The sequence below is a fragment of the Leptosomus discolor genome, chromosome 7 (assembly GCF_034619465.1).
Source record: "Leptosomus discolor isolate bLepDis1 chromosome 7, bLepDis1.hap2, whole genome shotgun sequence".
NCBI classification, from domain to species: domain Eukaryota; kingdom Metazoa; phylum Chordata; class Aves; order Leptosomiformes; family Leptosomidae; genus Leptosomus; species Leptosomus discolor.
In genome coordinates this window covers 37,507,555-37,530,637 of record NC_141397.1, presented here as the reverse complement: position 1 = coordinate 37,530,637, position 23,083 = coordinate 37,507,555, and the positions used below count along the sequence as shown (strand labels likewise).

The 23,083-nt window shown below is 52.5% G+C and overlaps 1 protein-coding gene across 1 annotated transcript in view; it reads right to left on the bottom strand.

The window, feature by feature from the left end:
- Nucleotides 1-309: 309 nt before the first annotated feature.
- Nucleotides 310-23,083, bottom strand: part of EPHB1 (EPH receptor B1) — a 72,915-nt gene continuing 50,141 nt past the window's right edge. Inside the window, exons 4-16 of the mRNA XM_086468550.1 lie at nucleotides 21,531-21,686; nucleotides 18,127-18,462; nucleotides 14,928-15,109; nucleotides 13,535-13,697; nucleotides 11,289-11,397; nucleotides 11,007-11,071; nucleotides 7,138-7,260; nucleotides 5,828-6,075; nucleotides 5,318-5,533; nucleotides 2,274-2,423; nucleotides 1,467-1,660; nucleotides 811-966; nucleotides 310-418 (exon numbers count right to left, since the gene is read on the bottom strand). Coding sequence (XP_086324676.1) covers nucleotides 310-418; nucleotides 811-966; nucleotides 1,467-1,660; nucleotides 2,274-2,423; nucleotides 5,318-5,533; nucleotides 5,828-6,075; nucleotides 7,138-7,260; nucleotides 11,007-11,071; nucleotides 11,289-11,397; nucleotides 13,535-13,697; nucleotides 14,928-15,109; nucleotides 18,127-18,462; nucleotides 21,531-21,686 — 2,207 coding nt within the window. The remainder of the gene's footprint in view (nucleotides 419-810; nucleotides 967-1,466; nucleotides 1,661-2,273; nucleotides 2,424-5,317; nucleotides 5,534-5,827; nucleotides 6,076-7,137; nucleotides 7,261-11,006; nucleotides 11,072-11,288; nucleotides 11,398-13,534; nucleotides 13,698-14,927; nucleotides 15,110-18,126; nucleotides 18,463-21,530; nucleotides 21,687-23,083) is intronic.

Below are 23,083 nucleotides of genomic sequence, written 5' to 3'. Positions count from 1 at the left end.
ACATTGGTTTGTCTTCATTATTTTTTGTGTTTGTTTTTTGTTTTGTTTTTTAAATACATGATTTGTACATATTTATATGTATTTATACGCTGTTCCTCATGACATTGGTAAGTGTGCTTCTGTTGGTGAGGAACTGAAGTCACCAGTTAGAGATGAATCTCAGGAACATCCTTCGTCTGTGGTCACAGTCCCCAGTCAGCGGTGGCACCTCTCCAAATGCTGCCCCACGGCACCCAACAGTTCCTCCCCTCCCACCTCTGCCCCTCCGTTGTGTGCCCTCCCCGTCCCCTCCCTGTTGAACAAGGGACGTCATGCCATCGAGGTCGGAGACTGACTCATCTGTACTCGCATGGACTGGACACTGTTCAGGATCTTCTTCTGGTGCCCAGCCAAAGTCACCCCTATTCTCAGGAGGTCTCTGGAAGACAGACAGAGAGACAGACAGAGGAGTATCACTGGACAGCTGAGGGTTGGTGTATCTGTTTTGCTGTCTCTAAGTGAGGTGAGGGATGTAAGCCCAGCTGGTCCACATCTTTCAGCAGAAAAACAGCCACAGAGCCCAAATGGAGTCCCATGAGCATCCCCAGGGGCAAAGTGAGACCGAGAGCAGGCAGACACACCCGTACACTGACTCCCAAATGGTGAATGCAGCCACTTCCAGAGTCAGGGGGCTTCTGCTGACCAGTGTGATAGATGCTCACACCCTCCCTTTGCAGGTGCCTTGACCTGACCTTCCCACCTCCCCGCAACCCCAACTCATCCCAGGCAGCACCCAGCTTTTGGGCAGCCCTGGCATGACACCCAACTCACTCTGATGTCATCTGAGCAACAAGCTGCAGCGAGGTGAAGCCAGCGGTCAGGAAGCTGTCCCGGTACTGGCTCATCTTCACAGCACTCAGCCAGTCGTCTACTGAGGTAAAGGCAGTGAAGTCAGGGATGGAGCGGTCGAGGAGGGGCTGAGAAGGCCTGCAACAGCACACACCATTGGGGACAAGCCTGGCTGGCACCAAGGGGCTGCCACATAGGAGCCCAGCCAGTGCACAGACGTGCTTCCCAATCCACTCCCCTGCGCTCTTGTGCTCCCCCCCGGCACATGCCTGAGACAAGGAAGGCCATGAGGAAGGCCTGTCTCATGGGAATATTGCTCTACCAAGCAGCACTGTGCAACCCCACACGTTGTAATCCAGCTGCAGGAGCCACAGGGAAGGAGGTGCTGACAGACACTGTGCCCGTATGATCGCATGCCGTAAAGAATCAATAGCAAAGAATTATTGCTGTTGCTCGATTGAAAACTACATGTTTTTTGTCTGACTGTCAGGCAGAGCAAAGAGAGAACCTGCCCCATGCCTGGCAAACAATTTATGAATTCCTGTCCTTCCCCCCAGCAGCACGAGCCGCTCACGGAGCCTTTCACCACAGCTTGGGATGCTGACAGGAGAGCATCCCCTGCGCATCAGAAGACTCACACAGCGGTGATGGTAGCCACAGTTTTGAGGCTTGCCGGGTTGCGGATCATTTTATCGAGGGTGTTGACTATCTCGGTGAAGCGTGGGCGGGTGTTGCGGTCCTTCTGCCAGCAGTCCAGCATCAGCTGGTGCAGGGCAGCAGGACAGTCCATGGGCGGTGGGAGCCGGTAATCCTGCTCAATGGCATTGATGACCTGTGGGGCAGCAGGGGAGAAAGCAGCATGTGAGGACAGGGGACTTGGAGGTCTCACGTCAGGAAAGTTGTAGCCACAGCAGGGGAGTGAGCCACCCCTGCTGCTCCTCTCTCTGAGCCGAGCCACATGGGCGGGCAGAGGTGCTACAGGCAGCACTGCCGCAGGCCGGGAAAGCAGCTGCCAGCCCATTTGATCATCAGCAAAGGAAGCAGGAGGAGACACTCCCGGCTCCGACGGAGCTGGGGCTCTCGAAGGTTAATCTCCACTCTGATGCTCCGCACACTGCAGTTCCTCCCGGCGGAGAGCTGCCACTCATTATCTCGGTGGATCGTATCGGAGTACAGCAGTCCAACTACCAAAGCTCTTTACCCACTCGTAAACCCTCTGAACATTTTCAAAGGCCCTGCAGCTTCCTGAAGTCCAATTACCAGCCCACTGGCTTTTCTTCCCAATTTCCCTCCTTGCATCCTCTCGCTCGCCAGCCTGTTTCATCTAAAAAAGCGAGTACTGCCAAGGCTCTGGGAAAGAGCAGAGAGCCGTTCAGGCAGGGCTTTCTTTTGGGAATGAGCACCCCACACCCTCCAGAGCTGTGTGGATGACCCCCAGTGCTTACATCTTGGTTGGACATGTCCCAGTAGGGTCTCTCCCCAAATGACATCACCTCCCACATGACGATGCCGTAGCTCCAGACATCGCTGGCTGAGGTGAACTTACGGTAGGCAATGGCCTCTGGCGCTGTCCACCTGACGGGGATCTTCCCCCCCTACGAAAAACAAAGGTGAGCAGCTGAGAAACAGCTCCTTTGGCAGAGGAGCCCAGACACCCATAAGCCAGGGTCGGAGCCATCCCACACAACCCCAGCTGCTGGTCTTTGGGGACCCTGCTGAGAAGTGGGCAGGCAGTGCTCAATGGGATGAGGAGGCAGAGGCCAAAAATACCTCCATGAATTGATCTTGTACCTGCACAAAAGGGCTTAGCTAAACAAAAGAAAAGGGTTTGCATAGGTTGGGGACTGAGCTGTTGGAGAGTAGTGTAGGGGAAAAGGACCTGGGGGTCCTGGTGGACAGTAGGATGACCATGAGCCAGCAAAGTGTCCTCGTGGCCAAGGCAGCCAATGGCATCCTGGGGTGTATTGGAAGGGGTGTGGTCAGTAGGTCGAGAGAGGTTCTCCTCCCCCTCTACTCTGCCCTGGTGAGACCCCATCTGGAATAGTGTGTCCAGTTCTGGGCCCCTCAGTTCAAAAAGGACAGGGAACTGCTTGAAAGAGTCCAGCACAGAGCCGCAAAGATGACGAAGGGGGTGGAACATCTCCCTTATGATGAAAGGCTGAGGGAGCTGGGTCTCTTTAGCTTGGAGGAGACTGAGGGGTGACCTCATCAATGTTTATAAATACGTAAAGGGCAAGTGTCAGGAGGATGGAGCCGGGCTCTTCTCGGTGACGGCCAATGATAGGACAAGGGGCAACGAGTGCAAGCTGGAGCATAGGAAGTTCCATATTAACACAAGGAAAAACTTTTTCACTGTGAGGGTGACAAACCACTGGAACAGGCTGCCCAGAGAGGTTGTGGAGTCTCCTTCTCTGGAGACATTCAAAACCCGCCTGGATGCGTTCCTGTGTGACCTACTCTGGGTGGTCCTGCCCTGGCAGGGGGTTGGACTAGATGATCTTTTGAGGTCCCTTCCAACCCCTAACATTCTGTGATTCTGTGGTTTATCCAAGGGTTTATCCCACTCAGGTGTCAGCCCTGAGTGACACCTCCCCACTCTGGCTGCCCTGCAGGACCCAGTACATCAGTGGCCTGTCTCCAGGTCCCTTCCCAGGGAGATATTGGGTGACAAGGGCTACACAAGACTGCTAGTTCTCATCTCAGGTAAGGAGCCACAGGTATCCCCAACCCTTGGCCTTCAATGGAAACAAGTCTAACCTAAAAACATTCTCTACGGCATCATCTGGGCTCCCACAGCTGCTGCAATGTCCTTCCAGTCCCACTTTTGGAGTGGGAGGCAAAAAGCAAAACACCTTTGAGCCCCAAAGATGACTTGGAAAGCACTGGAATAAGAAAATGCCTTTGGCAGAGAGCCCCTCATTTCTCCTAAAAGCTCAAAATCAGGCTCAGCATCTTAAGCCACTCCATCAAGCCAGGCCAGGTCCCAGCTCCTGGCAGGATAGGAAGGGCTGGAGGCCATGCCGAGGGGGCAGAGATGCTTCAGAGGGGCAGTACGTACAGAGGGACTGCTCCCTGGGCAAGCACCGCTGAAATAACAGTGAAAAAAAAAAAAAGCCAGGGGATGAAGGAAAACCACAGACATGCATGGTATTTACTCGGGGCAGAATTGCATTGTAAATCGTTTAGCGCAATTGTTTTCCGTAGCCTTTCCAACGAAGCATCAGCTGCTCTTGAAAGATGAATGGCAAAAAAGTCTGATTTGAATAACTACAAACGGAGAAATTAACTGGTAGGTTGTTTTTCCTGCCTTTTCCCCAGAGCTAAAAACCTGCTGTGGGAGGCAGAGTGATGTAATCGCAGGCACAGCATCACTTCCCAGCTGCCGGGGAGATCTATTATGGCCTAAATTAAATAAAAACACAGATGAGATAATCTCCTTTATCTCTAAAGGTGGGGAAAGGCTACTTCATGCCTCATCACAGCAGCGACTGCTGAGGACTTTGAACAAAAAATTAATGACGGGTGTCTGCTGGAAGGCCATTGCCTGCAGGATGGGTCTGGACAGGGAGCAGGGCAGATCCAGGGCAGGGGGGGAACAGCCCACAAGCAGGGTAGGAAGAGTGAGGGGCTGCAGTTGGGCCAAAATGCGAAGTCAGCCTTAAAGGCATGTCCACAGGTTTCCCACTTTGGAGGCTGGAGCTGGCCCCGACACCCAGGCGTAGCTCAGCAGCCCACGACACTGCTTCTGCAGGAGTCTGTGCATCCATGTGCTTGCATCCAGTGCACGCTCGATTAATTGACTAGATGACGCCAATGGGTTGCCCATCCCCTTCTCCTCTGTTCATCTTTAACACCAGTAAGGGTCTCACGAGCCTGCTGACAAGAGGATAGCTGTGGTGGGGAGCTGGAGATCCCCCTGCGCAGCGGGGAGCAAAGGGAGATCGAGGCTGCCATTACCTATGAATGAGTTAATTAAGGACAAGAAGGGTGGCTTGGGAATGGCAGAGCTCTCATTAGGCCCGTCTCTAATTAACGCCTGGAACAAGTTCCCACCAGAGGAAGGCAGACCAGACCTGGAGCACGGGGAGGAGTTAAAACGCCCTCACTGTGCCGTTGGGAGACGCTGTGATCTCCCTGCCTCCCTTCCCATCTCTCCAGGGACTCCTCCATGCATTTTTCCTCCATGGAGGAGAGGGAAGAGGCTTATTGGAAACTGCTGAGGGCAGAAAGGTGCTTGGAGGAGGAGGGAAGCAAAAAACTCACAAAAGGGAGGAAGAGAAAGGAGGGAAAAGAGGATGATGGGTAGGAACCACAGCCAGGATCTCTGGGCCATGAGTCTACATGGTGGAAACCCTCCTGTGATGCTCCCACCCATTGTAGAAGCTCCAGAGCATATGTCCAGCACCCTTCTCCCTGGTCCAGCGGGCAGCAGATGTAGGGCAGTCATGGGGGATGTTGAGCAAGACAAAAGCTTGCGAGAGGTATGTACCAAGGAGCTGGTGTAGGTGGGGTCAGACGTATCGTCCTGCAGGTAGCGCGAGAGGCCGAAGTCTGACACCTTGCACACCAGGTTGCTGTTGACCAGAATGTTCCTGGCAGCCAGATCTCGATGCACGTAATTCATCTCCGCAAGGTACTTCATCCCGGCAGCAATTCCTCTGAGCATCCCCACCAGCTGGATCACTGTGAACTGCCCGTCATTTTGCTGCGATCAGAAAGAGCAGGCACTGGGATGAGCATACAGACCCCACTGTGGGACCAAAGCCACTCACCCCCAACCTTGGGAGGATGCTGCACTTCCCCAGAGGACTATACATCTTCCCCGCCCTGCCTCATTAAAGCAGAGGTATGCTAGCACCAAAATGCACGTGTTTTGGGGGTGTATGGCACACTGCAACCAGCTCCCAAGTTAAGGAAACAGGCTGGGATTTACAGGACAACATCTTGTTCCCGAATCCCACAGCTGAACAAGAGCCCGCACGGCCCCACCTCGTCTCACCCGCAGGAACGAGTCCAGGGCCCCATTCTCCATGAACTCTGTGATGATCATGACCGGTCGGCTTTTGGTCACCACTCCTTCCAGCCGAATGATGTTGGGGTGGTCGAACTGCCCCATGATGCTGGCCTCGCTCAGGAAATCCCGGCGCTGCTTCTCAGAGTAGCCAGCTTTAAGTGTTTTGATGGCCACGTAGATCTCCCGCTTGCTAGGCAACTTCAGGCGTCCTTTATACACTTCTCCAAACTCCCCTGCAAGTGTGAGACCATTTGCTACCAACTCCTCCTCCACAGAAAACATTGCAAAGAGTAACAGTACCTTGAGCTGCTTGGTCTCCAAACCAACCAGCTGAGAAATGTCAGCCAGTTAAAACTTCAGTGATGCTCTCCTCTATAAATCCACTCCTCTTTAAAAGGGGCAATGTCTGCTGCTGAGGACGTGTTTGGGCTTGCAGTCTTCTCCAAGGTGACAGAGCCCAGCACCAACAGAAGCAGAGGCTGGGGCCACTCTTGCAAACTCCCACAAGAAGGATTTGCAGAGCAAGAGCACCAACATTTAAGGACTGCTTCAAATATAAGGTGTCAGCATTGATAATCTTGGTTGCCTTTGTGCACATCACTTATCTTGGAATGGAAAATAATTGGGCTGTTTTCATTGCTGTTCTCCAGTTTAAAATACAGAGAAAGCATCCTGTCATTTTGAGTGGGAAAGCTTTTCCTCCACCAAGGCAAAATTTGTCTGTTGAAGGGATTACATTTAAGCCAGGTTTGCAGCCACTTTGCCTTGATGAGCAGCAAAGGGCAGCTGATACATCGCTGAACTTGATCCTGACTGAACTAGCTCATTGCTTTTTTGCAGCTTCCCCCCTAGCTTCTCACTTTCTCTTCTACAAGTACGACATAGTTACTCAAAAATGGCAACAAAAGCAGCACAGATGAAATAAGATATGTGCACACATGTGTATATATACATACGTATGGGGATATGGCACAGAAAAGAGTGAGATCTGGCTTTTTCTTGTTATCTCATGGAAAAGCCAAGTAGAAAATCCCAAGAGGCCCTGCAGTCACCCAGCAAACATATTCAGGCAGCCTTTCCCACCTCAGAGGAACTCTGAGAGCAGAAATCAACCTCACATCCACCCTAACCCACCACAAACCCAGGAAAGCCTTACGTCTCGAGGCTTCCTTGAGGGTTTCCTAGTGAAGGGCCACATGTGCACCCCCGCAAAATTGCTCCAGGTGGGTGTCTGGCCATGAAGGAGCAATGGAAAGGGCAGGCAGGGATGGGCAGCAGGGGAGGGCAAGACTCACCTGCTCCAATGACTTCTTCGATCTTCACAAAGGATACATCGATCTCCTTGGCAAATTCTCGGACCGCCTCATTGGGATCCTCGTAAGTGAAGGGGTCAATGTAGATCTTCATCCCTGGAGACCCTTGTTGCAGAAAATATGGTAGCAATGGCAAAAAAAGAGAGAAACCAAGAGCAGTTGTGCCATGGCCAAGAACTGGAGAACCCCATGTCCTCACACTCTCCGTACGCCTGTCAAGATGGCTGCTATCGCTGTGCTCACCTGCTCCACCTCCATAGACCTTTATTGTCCTCTTTGGTCCCCCTTGCTCCACCCAACCCTCCCCTGCATCCCCTCCTCAGTCTCTCTGCCCTTCACTCCTCTACCATTATCCCTCCCCTTCCTCCTTCACGGCAACGGGGAGCAGTGACAGACCTGAATTACAATCAGCTGGCTTTACGGCAAGGGCTTTACGAGGTTTCAGGCATTAGTGAAGAAATATTTATTTACCCAAAAATGCCTCTGATAGCTTTGTGGCAGCTACTAAACTGACAGAGTGCAGCAATTATAATCAACAACCTGCAGGGAACCATAAAATATGGCTTGGCCGGCCTCTGTCACAAGTGTGCTGTCCCTTGCATGGGGACAATGCATGGCAGCAGGATCTGGCCATGCTGCAGGGAGACGCAGCGACTGGGCAGTTGCCCTTTTCAAAAGGGGGAAAAACCAAAACAGGCCCTCAAATTCCCCAAATGGGGTTTGCAGACATCATGTTTGGATGCTCTGGGGCTTGCAGAGATGCTGGGGAGCACAGCCATAGGGCAGAGTGCAGCCAGTGCCATCCCCAGGGCTCAGCAGGGCACCAGTGTTATACCACAGTCCCCAAAGGGGACCCAAAATGGGCTGTGGTCTCCCTGTGGGGGTTCAGCCTCCCATGCCATTTCTCACCCAAAAAGGGGACCAGGGATGGCATAGCAGCCTCTCAAGGTCAATTCTGGAGGAAAGCAGGAGGGACATCACTGCCTGGTTCTCCTCCTCAAGGTACGTCACCCTTACAGTGATTAACAGCATTTGATTACACTGTTAAGGACCTCGCCAAGGGCCATGATCTTGTCACACTGGCGCTTCCCGGAGCCTTTCTAGAGCCAATGCGTAGATGAATGCACAGACCATGGCATCACCCCTGTATGGCTCCATGCTGGGATTCTAAATTGGCTCCTAGCTGCTTTGCAAGTTTGCTGGGCAAGTAATTCGGCAGGAGGCATTAAAGCCTTGCAGCAGGGCACGGCTGGTGCAAAACAGCCACTGAGGAAGAACTGCTTGTGGGGCTCCTGGGACTCGGGAGGGACCAGGCAGGAGCATCCTTGTCCCCAAAAGGGGCGTTTGGGGCAAAAGGTCTGAGCCTTGGAGGTGGGCAGGGAAGGCTGCAATGAAGCCATCTGTGCATCTCCCAGTTCATAAATCCCTTTACGGCTCTGTCTCATACACTTTAACTGCCCCATAAATTTCTTTACAAGAGCAGCTGATGCTCCAGTCAGGATTACAAAGGGATTTACAGGATCGTAACCAAGACTGACTCACTGATCAAAATATTGAACAAATAAAGGAGACAATAATGCTGAAGTTTCCTGCCCACTGTTAACACAGGCTGGTTTTCAAACACCCTCTGATGTGCCCCAAAGTCTGCCCGTGGGCTCAGTATACACCAGGTTCAGCTCCCCCGCTTCTTCCTGTCCCATCCAAATAACTGAGAGTAGGGCACCTAAACCCATTACCCATCTCTGCAAACCTCAGCCACTGGATCATCATATCCACATCAGCAAAAGCTGGGTGAAACACTGGGTACCAGAGCACAGTGTCAAAGGCAACCTGTGCTAATCCTGCCTGCAAACAGAACTTTGCACTCTTAAAGTCGCCCCAATACTCCTAGAAACTGGATTAGGCCATTTATCACTACCACAGACAACGGCAAATTATTTATCACTCTTTGAAAGTTGAAGTGCTCTGCACTGCGACCCTGACTTTAGCGTCAAGTCCCTCCCGACATAATTTTTCCTTGGGAATAAGTATCATTGGGATAGAGAAAAACCCATGCCTGCTGAATCACCACCACTTCAACAGGGCTTTCCCTGTTTCCCCTATCTCAAAGCTCCTGGTGAAGCAGCAGCAGACATAAAGCATAAGAAATTACAACCTCATAGACCCCATCTCACCCCAAAACCCACCCTGGGCAGTCCTGGCCAGCAGCAGGCAGCTGGCAATCCTGGGGGGCTCCCAGGAGGGATGGTGGAGCCACACCGGGGAGGCTGTAATTGCCTTGCCGCTACATACGCAGGTGATCTCTTCCGGCAGATGCACTCGTTACCCCATTAGTCACTCACCACAAATTTCCCACCTGTTTTGCTTGAGTGTCTGAATAATCGAGCGCCTGGAGGCTTGCTAACCTTGAAAAGGTTTTGCTGTGCGTCCAGGAGCCCCGGCACCCCTGGCTTTCGGACATCGATCCTCACATTGCCCAGCTTTAAAAACTAAACACAGACACCCGCTTCACTGCTGTTTGAGGACTCTGTTTTTTGGGGTGCTTGGGGTGAGCTTGGGATGCACATGGGGTGGGGAATGTTTCAAAATTGGGGGAAAATGGGGAAAAAAAAAAAAGTCCACCTGCAGCCCAACATGGGTTTAGCCATCAGGCATCATAACAGACTTCCCCCACCAGCTATGGTGTGGAAACATGGAGAAAAGGGGGAGGAAAAGCAGGTCCATCATATTTAAGTATCACTTGGTGATGTTTGGAAAATAGTTTATCATGTGCTGAGAAGTTTACGACCCTCCACAGCCCTGCCATCACATTGGAAGGTTTCGGTATCAAGCTGAGAAGCTTGGCAGGGCTCTCCTGGCTGCCTCCAAACCCCCTCCATCCCTGTCAGCCTCCTGTTTTCCTCTCCCAGGCCCACCACTCAATTTCCATCCCTGCCCTTTGCTCACCCGTGCTGCTCCCCCTGCCTTCCCCAGCCATCCTTCACCCCTCCCTGCATCCCACTGCCATCCCTTTTCCCTAAGCAGGTGCCCAGGACCTCGACACGGTTTCTTCCCACAAGGCAGCAAATTGCATCTGGGAGGCATCTCCAGGAGAGCATAAATATGATTTACATCCTGCAGGGACAGGGCACGGAGCCTGTGGGCACCAGGTGGCAACTCCTCACCCACTGAAGCTGCTGCTTTGCTGCTTTATTATCATTTCCAGAAATCACAGCAGCATGCTGGCTGCTGGAGGGGCACCTGAGCAGACATTACACACAACAGATGCCTCAAATTTATTCTGGTGCACAGCTCCACCAACCACAAAGGTGCCTTAGGAAAAGGCCCTTCAAACTCAACCTTTACTAGTTGTTTGCCAAGGGGATCGACAGCCCAAAGCCAGTTAAACCTACCCAGTCACTGGCTGCACATCCTTCCCTGAACAGGGTGCAGGGCAAGCATCAGCCACATGGCCAGGACAGCAGCAATGCTAGCCACCAGCCTCCACTCCCCAGCCATGCTCCCAAAATCCAGTCTTTTTAGCAGCGAGAGCAGCCCAGCACTGATCTTGGCTCAGGCAGAGCCTGTGGCAGGAGATCAGGAGCCCATCCTGCCTCTGAACGCTGCCTCTCCCCTTCCTCCTTTGGGAGTCTTCACAGCATCCTCTTCCCAGCCCCTGTCCCACTACATCCCCCCTGCCCCTTACATCCCTCTGTCTCTCCACATCCATCCCCATCCTCCAAATCCCCCCTGTTGCTCTTCTTTTCCCACCCATGGTCCTCTCCATCTACCTCATGGGGCTTTCATCACCCCATCGTGCACATTTGAAGGTGGAGGAGTGGGGCACATGCTGCCCACTTTCCCCTGCTCACCTCGCCCAGTGCTGTAGTGCTGTAATTTATCGCTGTACACCGCCTCCTTGCTGTAGGCACGCTTCCTGGGAGAAGAGGAGAGAAAACAGCCGGGCTTGAGGAACGAGCAGCTGGCGATGGCCCCGAATCGCTCCCCTACTAGCAACGCTCAGCAAGCGGTGGCAGTGTGGCGCTTTCTCCAGCTACAAGGGTCCTCCGTCCCACCCTTCCTATGCCAAATCTCTCCCAGCTGCATTTTACCACCTCCACCTTCCAGGGACACAGCATTCCACAGGGACCCACCTGCTGCAGACAATGGAAATGGCCACCAGCGAGACAATGAAGACAACCCCGGCCGCTGCGGACCCTGCGATCAAAGGCAGCTGCTCTCTCAGCTCTGACTTGTAGTCATCTGCAAGAGAAGAGAGATGGGGTGAATTCTCCCTTGCATGCTCACAGAGTAACAGCAGCCTCCTGGGAAGGGGTCCCATAACACCCTCTCTGACTCCACAGGTGCTGCTCCCATGCGAGTGTGGTGGGACAAGGGGGAGCCAGGCAGTAGCACTGCTTGAGGCAGGTGATGAGCCGGTGCTGCATTGCACAGGGAAGGATTGTCACACTTTGGCTCACCTGTGTTTTGGGTTAAAAATACGGAAGAGAAGATCCTGGGAATCAAGTCAAACCAAAGGCATGTGAGCCCAGTTTCCCAAAGAGATGTGGTTTAAAAGGTGGCTTTGTCCGTGTCTCTGGGGTTTCTCTTCCCTCAATAAATTTAAATCTGTTGGTTGTTTTGATCGAAGTTAACATAGGGTGTCACAGACACCCAGGAAAGGAGGGATTGAAGAGACACTATTAATAACCAAACTAGCTGGGGAAAGCTGTGCCAGGAGCTCACCCATATTAGACACAGGAGAGTCCACCACACAACAGTTGACCTTGAAAGAGAGGCCTGGGAAAATCCACCTTTGCTGTGGGTCTGCTTGCAGACTGACTGGTCTTTACATCTCGAACAACAGCACGAGTAGACTCCTTTTGCAGAGCCACAGCAACCACAGTACTCCTTCCACACTGAGCATCTCTCAAACCCCCCCTGGCACCCCCTTGCCCACCCTCTGCGTCCTTCAGCAGCAGGCTAGTGTGAAAGCCGGGGTGGCACAAGGAGAAGCGGGCATGCCTGGAGCAATCCTGAGAAAGCCACTTGTCACCTCCATATATCTCCCCTCATTTTCCCCTTCTCCTGCCCTGCTCCGTCAGCAGTGTGGGTACCCACAGCCATGTGGGTGGATGGTACCCAGCAGACCCCACACAAGTTCTGGAGGCTTCTGTAGCCCTCCAGAAACACACGTCTGTGTTTACCACCTCCACCTCTCCAAACGTCTCCAGCAAGGTGTGCCAGCAGCCACAAGCAAGGGTTAAAATAAAATTCACTCCAAAAGAAAGCATTTAGCACCCTTTTATCTGTATTTTTCTACTTCGTGGTTAATAACTAGCAACTAGATTTATCTCTTGCACACCGCTTAAATCCTGGGAAACTCTCATCTAACAATCAATTATTATTTAATGATCTACACTATCCATTCTTATTAAATTTCAATTAATTGCTTATTTGAGGCAGGATTTTTCTTCTCGCTTCTCTAATCCTGAATATCTGAGGCATTGGGGTATTTATTACCATTTCCTTCCTTTCAGTCACCCTGCATGGCTTTCCTCTTCCCACCCTGGCTGGCACTCAACACGAGTGCAAGCAAGGGGCAACCCAGTTTTAGGAAAGAAGTTTTAGGAAAGACAGCCAGCAGGGCTGGGACCTATGGGTGTCACCTATGTGGAGCAGGAACCACACCAGCAGCGACAGGGAAGGTGCTCTCTGCAGGGACTTCAGCTGCCCCAGGGTTAGGAGGATCACAAAAGGAGCCTTGCTTTATTCACTGACTTCTGGATTACTCCTGAAGATGGGATTAATCAAAAACCCTTCCATGAGTTATTAGTCTCTAAAGGGACCTAAGGCTTGTGGGTGCAGTTAAGGGCTGGGGTCAGAAGAACGACAGCACAACTCTAGCAAGGAGGCCAGAAGAAGCCAGTGAAGGTCGTGAGCTGACCCTTTCCCTTCAACACACCATGTCAAAGTGGGAAATCAGCTTTCAGTGATAGGTCTGACCCTTCCAGCTTTGCCCTGATGGCTCAGATGCGTCTCTGAGCACCCCAGGAGAACATCCTGGAGTCCTTCCTCCAGGGGTCTAAACCCTCCTCTCCTCCCCAACCCACCATGCCAGATTCACAGCTGTGGCAGGGGTGCTCTGCCACCACAGTTGGAGGCAGGAAAGACAAAACCGCAGCTAAATAGCAGGGAGAAAACAGTGCTAAGAGATTTAAAGCAGATTACTCCTCCAGCTGGCGATTAGTAAGACACCGCTGTAAATCACCTGGTTTTTGCCACACTGACCACCAGGAGAGAGGTTTGCGGAGACAAGTTTGTTTAATCCAGTTAGAGCCCGAAGCTGTTGGAAAGACAACCACCCTCTTCACCTCCCTGTCCCCCATCCCAGACTCACCATCCGTCAGCGTCTGGAAGCACATCTTCCCGCTGTACTTGCCATAGCCAGCCACGGTGCGGGCTCGCACCTGCACCACGTACACCATGCCAGGTCGCAGCCCCTCGATCCTGGCCGTGTTGGTCTGGCTGCGGGCCATGGAGGAGTTGTACTCGTTGTGGTCCTGCAGGTGCAGCCAAGAGAGACGGTCAGCAGGGAGGGGGGATAGTGGTGGGGACAATATGCCACCTGTCCCCCGCAGATGGCAAGGATGAGGTTAATCCACAGAGGGATAAAGTGGTGGCCCTGGCTCTGCTCCCGAAGAACAAGTGCTGGAGCCTGCGCAAAGTGGTTCAGATGCTCCTGGTTGCCCTCAGCCCCTGACATGGAGGATCCCACAGGAACAGGACCCATGAGCTCTGCCTGGCCTCCAAGGAGCTGGGGAGGTCCCCACAGCACTCGCCTCCCTGGCAGCACCCTAGTCTCACCATAGAGAAGAGCATGGAGTAGCAGGGGGAAACATTAAGAGTATCCAGAGCAAAAACATTCATGAGCAGCAAACTCCTCTTTGAATTATTGATGTCCCTGCACATTTCAGAAACGTTGTGCAGTTATGGAAATACCATAATGCACCCTACGAGACCCCGCTCAAGCAAGTTCAAGGGCAACTTGCCTCTGCTGAGAGCCCCAGTCCCTACAGTCCCTGCTCTGCTGACAGAGGTCCTTGTGCTAAACCTTGGTGGAAAACTCAAGCATCTCAAATCTCATTTTTTGCAACGTACAGCAGTGATTTGCTGTAAAGGGGCTGCTGTTGAGATCATCTAGTTATTCACATTTAGAGGAATTCATTAAAGCTGGCAAGACACAGGAGGGATGGAACAGCTTGGGCTTGGTATGGTTCACCGCAAGGGTCAAGAGCATCTCCCTTGCGGGGGAGGACAGCTGCCAGTGAAAGGACCCGGCGGGGGGCAGTGACCTGGGACAGGGACAAACCTGATAACCTTCGCTGGTCCTTGCTGTTGCCTTTTTTTCCTCCTGAAGCTGTCCCCATGCTCTGGGTCCTTGCTCACCCTAACAGATACCAGAGCCAAGGCAGCAAGAGGCACTGATGTGCTGGAGAAAAATGCTGCCATGGGGGAGGAATTAGCATTTGAAGCCACAATGTCGCTCCCTTTCTGGTTGCTGCTAGGTCCACGTTGCTCCCACCCTCCAGAGCCAGCACAAGCAACCAGGTGCCTGTCCCATCACCTGTCCCACCACCCAGACCCTTTCCAGCAAAGAGCCTGAGTCAAAGCTTGTCGATGTTCCTCCTTTTCCAGCAAGCTCAGGATCTGAGCAGTCTGCTGGCAGTGCCATATGGAGCGCCGCATCTCCCCAACCCACCCTCCGTCACAAGGTTTCCACTCGAGCTTACCGCTGCTGGCCTGGAGCCCACACTGCTGCTGACGTCAGGTGTGCAGATGCGGCTCACCTTCTCATAGTAGCGGATCTCATAGTCCAGGATGATGCCATTGGGCTGCTCAGGCTGAGGCCAGGAAAGTGTGATGCTCCTCATTGTGGCGCTCACCTGGTGCATGATGGGGACAGTGGAGGGTGCTGCCGAGGAAGCGGGGAGGGAGGGAAAATTAATGGAGAGCAGTAGGACCAACGGCCCTGGGGAGGTGGAAAATCTCCTGGGCACACGGAGCATCCCAAATCTCCCACGCCTGCCGTTGTTCGTCCCACGGGTACAAGCTCATGCATTAGCAGTGGGAAGACCAGCATCTCAACAGCTTACATGGAGCCAGAGCAGTGAGCTGGTGAGGGAATTCTGGTATTTAAACCAATTATTCCTTTTAATTAATCCTCAGAGTTCCTTCCCCCTGGGATTGCTTGCTCCAAGGATGTCTCCCACGGCAGAGTAAAGACAGCAAAGCTCTCCCCAGTGGGGACAAACCAAGGCTCGATGACAGTCTCCAGTTCTGTCTGCCATCTTTTGCCAAAACAGCTTCTCTCAGGGAGTCAGCACCCAGCACCTTGGGAGCATGTGCCACGGCTGCAACCCCACATGTTGTCAGTAACAGGATGCGGGAGCAAAAATCAGTCTACGCCGAGGACAATGACGTGAAACCAGGGCAGGGACACCCCAGCCCAGCAAGGAGACCCCAGGGTGCTGGAGTCTGTAGCACAGCTTTGGCTCAGCCCTGTCCCAGAGGAGCTGCTGGGTCTGCTCTCAGGGCTCTGGAGGGATGCTCATCCTCAGTGCCCAAATGTACTCTCCCAGGAGTTTTCATTCCAAACCCCAAACACTTGCAGAACAGTCTCAAACCATCCTTCAGCTCCTCACCCACCCTGGGGCCATGGCGCAAGGGTGTTTGAAAAGCAGCACCTCCATCCTGGCAGCCCCCCCAAGACCTCCTGAGCAGTAAACCACAGAGGTCCCAGGCATCTTGCCACAGCATCCCCAGAGAAAGCAAGATGCTTGGCACTGGTCAAGCACGCAGTTGGCATCAGGTGCAAGCCCAGCGCTGTTTGTCAGATCCCCTTCCCTCCCTGCCACATGTTTCTAATCAGTCCTGACAGCTATGCCACACACCACGTTACCCTGCAAAGCAGCCCATAGTATTTCAGTTCATGCACCAGACCAGAGCTAATCAAGCACGTTTCCTAAAATAGCTCCCAGGCACATCGTCCCCACTGCCACTGCTCCCTGCCCTGTTCTCCACATGCACTGGAGCAATCCCAGGGCTGCTCTGTGCCTGCTGGGGAGCCGAGCACCTGCAGAGTCAAGTAACCCTGGAGCTGAGTATCCCAGAGCCGAGCACCCCTGGAGCCAAGCATCCCTGGCGGCAGCAACACCATCCTTCCACCACCAAGGACACCAATCTAAATGAACCAGGAGCCACTTTTCCCAAAGGCTTTTTGCTCTCCAAGTTATACTTGAAAGGGCCAGAGCCAGTGAATAAGGCCCTGATACTGCACTTAATCCTACCAAAAGCCTCCGAGAAAGGTACCCAAGTCTCTCCACGCCCAAAGCGGCACTGGCATGACCTGCTTGCAGGGTCAGCTCCCTATCCCAGCTCTCTCTGCCTTCCTCCTCCTCACTGTGCCTAGAGTGCAGGCAGAGCTGGGCAGGGAAAACACCTCCTCCACATGGGTCCAGGGCAAAGCTGAGCTTGGCACAACCACCTTGGGGCACGGAACAGTGCCGCGGATGGAAACTGAGGGTGGCAGAAGACCTGCTCCACATGGCCGCACTGGGAGATGTTGATAGTTTGGTACCGCCTTTGTTTACCCAGCATATTTAATCCTGGGTTTTTTTTTTTAATCGCTCCACATCCGCTCTGAGAAGATGCTCGTGGGCTGAAATTAAACACTTAGCTTGATTGCTGTTTTGTTAATTGCTGCATTCCCCGCCCCGTTAGTGTGGATAACGGCACGCCAGCGGATGGGGCTGGGAGCAACCCTGCTGGGTAAGATGCACTAACCACCCTGGATCAAGCCCTGTGTGGGGAAAGCAGGTGGAAAGCCTGCTGCAAAGCCAAAGGGATTTTAGAGGTACACCACCGATCCTGCCCTCAACACCCCTGATGCATTTCCATCAGGTTACCCCACAGCCCATCCTGCAGCACTGGGAGCACTTCCATGTTAATACTCAGCCTTTGTAAGACAACAGGGAGTGCTGGGGTATAGACAGATAGCCACGGGTGCCCTGGCTGTTCCCAGCTCCTGGGCAGCCCCAGGGTGTGAAATGAGCAAAGAAACACTGCAAAAATCCCACCCTGGAAAAAAAAGGCCTGGAAACAAGAGGCAGGTTTGATTGCACATGGTTCAGGAGACAGTGATGCCAGGCAGGCAAAAGTGTAGATTTGTATTCCTTAGAGCCAGGAGACTAAAATATTTACTCTAGGTTTCTCTGTTGTGCTTTCCTGAGAGAGTGGGTTGTGCCTATTCAGCACAAAGCAGAAATTACCATCCTCTTTGTCTGCCCAGAGCAGATGGGTTTCCATCCCCTCTGCTCCCTGTGTTCCTCACTGCAGCGCGGGATGAGGTCCCCCCTTGCCATCTGCACACCCACCCTGCCAGCATCCTAGCTTGACCCAGAGCTGCTTGTTCAGCTCTTGATGCTTGATCAGGAAGAAGGAGGGAAAGGGACAGAGGAGCCTGGAAAAGGGGACAAGAGGAAAGCAATGGGAGAGTGATATGCCAGAGGAGACTGAGCCTAAACTCAGCCCTGGGATGCAGCCAGGCTGTGTTTCAAGGCTGAATTCACCTCATCTCCCTACTCCCACCTGGGAAAAGGGGGGAAATAATGATGCCATTTCATCCCCAAGCAATCTAGAGGGGGATAAAAAGCAGGTATTGGTCCTCACCGCCTTCTCTACTCTCACTTTGCCCAGGGCACCCCCTCCACCTCCCCTATCCCTCTCCCTCCCGCTTTTCCTGGCCTTTCTCCCTGCTTGCCACTTTCCCCCCAGCTCACCCAGGGCTGGGTGCAGGTTTACCACAGCCATCACACATCACTCACAACCCAAGAGCTTTTGCTTTTGGACATGGAGCTTCCTTCCACACAGAGCTTGCAACTGGTAGGGTACAGCTAAAAAACCCTGGTACCGCATCATCCCAGGACTCACCGGCTTGGTTGGTGGTGATGTTGACAGAAACATGCTGCGGTGGGAAGGGGCTCTTGTTGGAAACCCCGTTGACAGCCTGGATCTCAAAGGTGTAGGGTGTGTGTGCCCACAGGTTGCTGATGAAGACCCGGGTCTCCGTCAGCCCCAGCTGCCTGGGGACAAAGTCCACGTTGTCGTCGCAGCGGGAGCAGGCGCGTCGGTCCGACCGGCACTTCTTGCAGACAATGTTGTAAGTGACATCATCCCGACCCCCAGTCTCTCGTGGCGGGTGCCACTCCAGGATGATGGATGTCTCATTGACAATGGAGATGACATTACGGGGGCCAGATGGGACGCCTGCAGGAAAGGAGAGCACTTGAGACAGGTCCTTGCCCAAAACGTTATGTTCAGCCCTACTGGGGCTCCGTCTGCCAGTCTACCCATCACCTCCTGGCTCAGGAGGGATTGGTCTCCATAACTTTCCTTGATTCATGGTCAGGCTCTCCTCATCAGCAATGCTGACCACCTGCACTGCCAGCCACAGAGAGGGGTTCCATGGTTGGGGATGAGGACTCCCATGCCACAAACACACTTAGTTTAAAAAAAAAAAAAAAAAACAAACCATGGAGAGCGCACACAGATCCATCTGCGAAGACAGACCCATTTTAATGATCGGGAGATGCCGAGATGGCTCCAGTGCTCACGTGGAGAAGCACCTCAAAGAGATTATCACAGCAAGAGAAATGCCACTTAGCCAGCACTGCAGAGAAATGGAGGAGCAGTGGGCAAAGAGAGTCAGAAATAGAAAGTGTTTATTAATGGTTCGATATCTCAAGTTGGGAGCCCAGGTATTTAACAGCATGGAAGACAGCCGGCACTGCTCACTGGTTTGTGAGCAGCTCGGATGTTGGATGAGAGATAAAGATTACATTGATCATATCTGCCGAGAGCCATCGCAAATGCTTCAGAGGACGGGAATTGAATGTAGCTCCAATTGCAAGGGCTGCTACAATGGGGCCAGAGTCCATAGGGAGCAATTCAGGAGGAATCCAGGTGGGAGAGCATCACCGAGGCACAAACATCTGCCCAGGTCTGGGGAAGGATTTGGGGTTAGCCAGGATGGCTCCGCAGCCAAACCACAAAATCTGGCTGCTGGGTGATATTACATAAGGAAAGCGATTAATTACTTGTGCTGGCTGGGCTCAGTGCTGCGCTTCTGAGGAAGAAAAAGGACTTTTCCACAATGGTGGGAGCAATAAAAATGATGGAGGACTTGACCTGCAAGGAAAGGTTAAGAGAGCAAAGCACACTCCATCTTGGGGAAAACCATCCCAGGGGAGCCCTCCACGTGTGTGTGTGTGCCAGGGAACATGGTTAGTGGCTGCAGACAAATTAGCCCTGTTAGTGGCTGGGGATGGGACGGGCAGAGGCAGCTTCATCAGCACAGGGGTGATGTGGCTGGCAGGATGGAAAGGTCATCCTGCCTGGAGGACCTCTGGATGACACCTTGCTCTGGCCACTGCTGCCAGTCAGCCCAAGGCGGCTGTAGGTGGCCACCCCTGCCCAGCTCCCTGCCTGCGCGCGCTGCCCTCCCCCCCTGCTCCCTCAATCACACCAGGCAGGCACTTTGGGAGCCTGTCTGAGCCGTTGCCACAGATACTGCGGTTGAAAGCATTGTGTTAAAATGCCTAGAAAAGTGACAGCCTTTAAAAGCAAAAAATTAAAATAAAAAATTCTGTTCCCTTTAATTCTTTCCCCCTTTAATGGAGTAAATGTGCATGTCAGTGAGCAGCTGCCAGTGCAGCGCCCTTGCTGGAAAGGGCTTGCATGGACTCAAGGCATCAAAAACATACCACTGCAGGGCTCCCCTAAAATCCCATTAGCATGTACTGGAGGTGTCAAAGGGAGTTTACAGGAGGGGAGACAGGGGACACGTCAGGGGCAGGAGCAGGGGGAAGGACATCAGTTCCCTGGGGGAGCCAGACCAGAGGACTCACAAAGGCTGGGGACAAGGATCAATAAATTTACCCCCAAAAAGCTGCAACCTGGCTCAGGAACCTTCATCCAATCCCCCTCTTCATATCTTAAGCAGCTAATATCTTTGCAAACTTTTCAAGAAAAATGGAGAAAAACATCTTTCTTCCCTGGCCCAGCAGCAAACCACTGTCTCCCCAAATTCCTCCCCCTTTAATTGCAGCCTCTTCCCTCCTCTGCGAGGGGTATGGGGCAGGAACCAGAGTCGCAGGCATCACACTTGGCAAGGGCTCTGGTCCAGGGTAGCACCTGCAGCTCCACACTGTGATTTACTCCTCTGACATGGAGAAACTTTCTCGGTGAACAGCTGGCACCTCAAACTAGAGCGTTGTAAAATTAAGCTTTGATGAGAAGAAATAAAAATCAGCAAATAGACTTTTTTATACTGTATTCCTATAGCACAGCAATACTGTAAATCAGCTACATAACGAGATATAATAAAAATGTATGGATTATCTGCAGTTGTGCTATCTGCTGACTACCTCTGGTCTGACAGCTCAAGTCATCCAGCAAAACGTGCAAATCCTTTCCTTGTTTCCAACGCACGTTTTGGGCACACCCCGGCAGCAAGGGTACGGAGCATCCTCGTGCTAAAGCTCCCTGATGGGCTGATTCAAGGGCCTGGAGCATATTTTGAGAGGGGAGTTGAGGCTGAGACTCCTGTTCCCAGAGGGTGGAAGAGAAGAGCAGCTCTTTATTGTCTCCTGGGCTCTTTTCGCATCAAAAGACAGGCTTGAGGCCGCTGCTGCCACCCCAGACAGTTTGGGCAGACAGCTGCAGAGCTATGCATCTCGCGCACCACCAGGCAGAATATCAATGCTTAATGCACCCTTTCCCCCTATAAAAAATATTCCATCTGCAAGACTATGAACAAGACAGCAACAGCAGATAACTTTAAATTCTAATTTATCCTGGGGACTATCTCCCTGCCATCACCACCACTGCCAGGGTGAAGTATAAATTCAAATGGCTGCCAGAGAGGCCATCCCATTGCTCATCGTTTGGTGTGTGCCACGGTGCTGTCTCAGGAAAGCAGAGCAAAGGGTGATGCAACATCATCTGCTTATGCTGACATGGTGGTGAAAGGATTCGTGTCAGCTTGAGGAGTGTTTCTATAGCACATGGAGGCAGTGCCGTGTCGTGCAGAAGAGGATGGATATTCAATATGGGTACCCCAGCCCTCCACAAAGCTAAATCTTTGTAGTGGGTTGACCTCAGCTGGCTGCCGGACATCCACCCAGCTGCTCTCTTGCTCCCCTCTGCAGCAGGATAGGGGGAGAAAATAAGATGAAAAAGCTCACGGGTTGAGACTTTATCCCTGCCACTTCCCTAGCAGCAGAGGGGAGCAAGACCCTCTGTAGCCCCCCCGCCAACCCTGATCTGTTACTCACTGGTGCAGGCAGCTGCCGGCGGGTCGAAATCCGCCCGGTAGTAGCCATTGCGGCACATGCAGACTGGCGAAGCCTCGGCAGTGGAGCGGCTGTTGGAGGGGCACAGCATGCAGACTCCTGTACCCTGGCTGGCCTTGAACGTCCCTGTTGGGCAGGCTGCAAGAGAAACAAGAGGAAAGCGGTTGGGTGCCAAACCATCCAGGGGCAGAGGCAAAAGCAGGTCCTGTCCTTGAAACAGGGCAGAAAGAAGAAGAAAAGAAAGAAGACACGTAAAAGCTTCACACCTGTATCAGAATTAAACAGGGTAGCACCTTCCTTTGAAGCTAGGATGGCCATAATTTTCCACACTGGCCATGAATTATTTTTTAAGCCACCAGGAAAACACTGAAATCAAACAGCAATGATACAGTAATTAGCCAGGCAGAGCAGAGGGGCTGCAGCAGCTGCTGCTTCGCTCCCCACCACTTGTACCCAGGCAGGGGGACAGCAGGACTGCCTTCTCCAGCAGCACCCACAGGGACACGGACACATAGGGCAGGACAGTGTTCCGCTTCTGCTGATCCGAAACATCCCTTTCTGCCACCCCAACAGCATGGCTCAGGTCTCGCATCTCTTTTTCCATGCAAAATTTGAATATTTAATGAAAATGTTGACGCAACACCCATGACAGTGTCTTATGGGTCCATCTCATTAATCCCCCAAAGCCCGGGGCTGGGGCTAATAACCTTCCTAGCCTTCGGCCTCCGAGTTCATTCAAGCAGGAAACAGTAACTGATTCACGGACAAGAAGATGCTCCAGTTACAGTTACAGTGAGGCTTTAATCAGTGACAGGGACAGGTTTCATTAATCAAGCATCCTGCTGCTCTGCAGTTAGAGGGTGAAGATGGAGTGACTAAGATTGGGGTCCCCCCAGCCCACCAGTCCTCGCCAACTAGGTGCTGACGAATGGATGCTCATCCATCCTTGATGCCTAACAAAACCCACAGGTGACCCCTATGAAACCAAAGGCTGCAGAAGGGAACATCTGTATTTTGGCACATGTACCTGCGGGACTGAACTTCCATCCAGGTCCACCACCCGGCCGGCAGGAGACTGTTCCCGGCCTCACACACAGGGTGGTCCCCCCTCCGTTTGGCTCCCGGCTCTGCCCCTGTGATGCTGTCACCTCCAAGGAATAGCTCTGCAGAGAAACACCCTAAGTGTCTCATAAACACAGAGATGATTGAGATAATGGAAAGTGCCTCTTAGCCCCTGTCTGCTGCATCAGGATATGAGGCATCTCCTAGCAGCCATGAAAAGGAAATTAATAGGAGCAAGCAGGAGTAACCACTTTGATGCAATTTCCTTGGGAGATAGTGGACCATCTAATCTTTATTGGAGCCCTTTAACCTGTCATTCAAAACTCACCAAGGCCTCTTGCTCACACAGGCTTTCCAGATATTAAAAGAAGATAAAAAAGGATAAATCAAAACAATATTTTACAATTTAATTATTCAGGGGATTTTTTTTCCACACCTGAGGCACACAACTGGCTGCAATGAACCATCTCTTT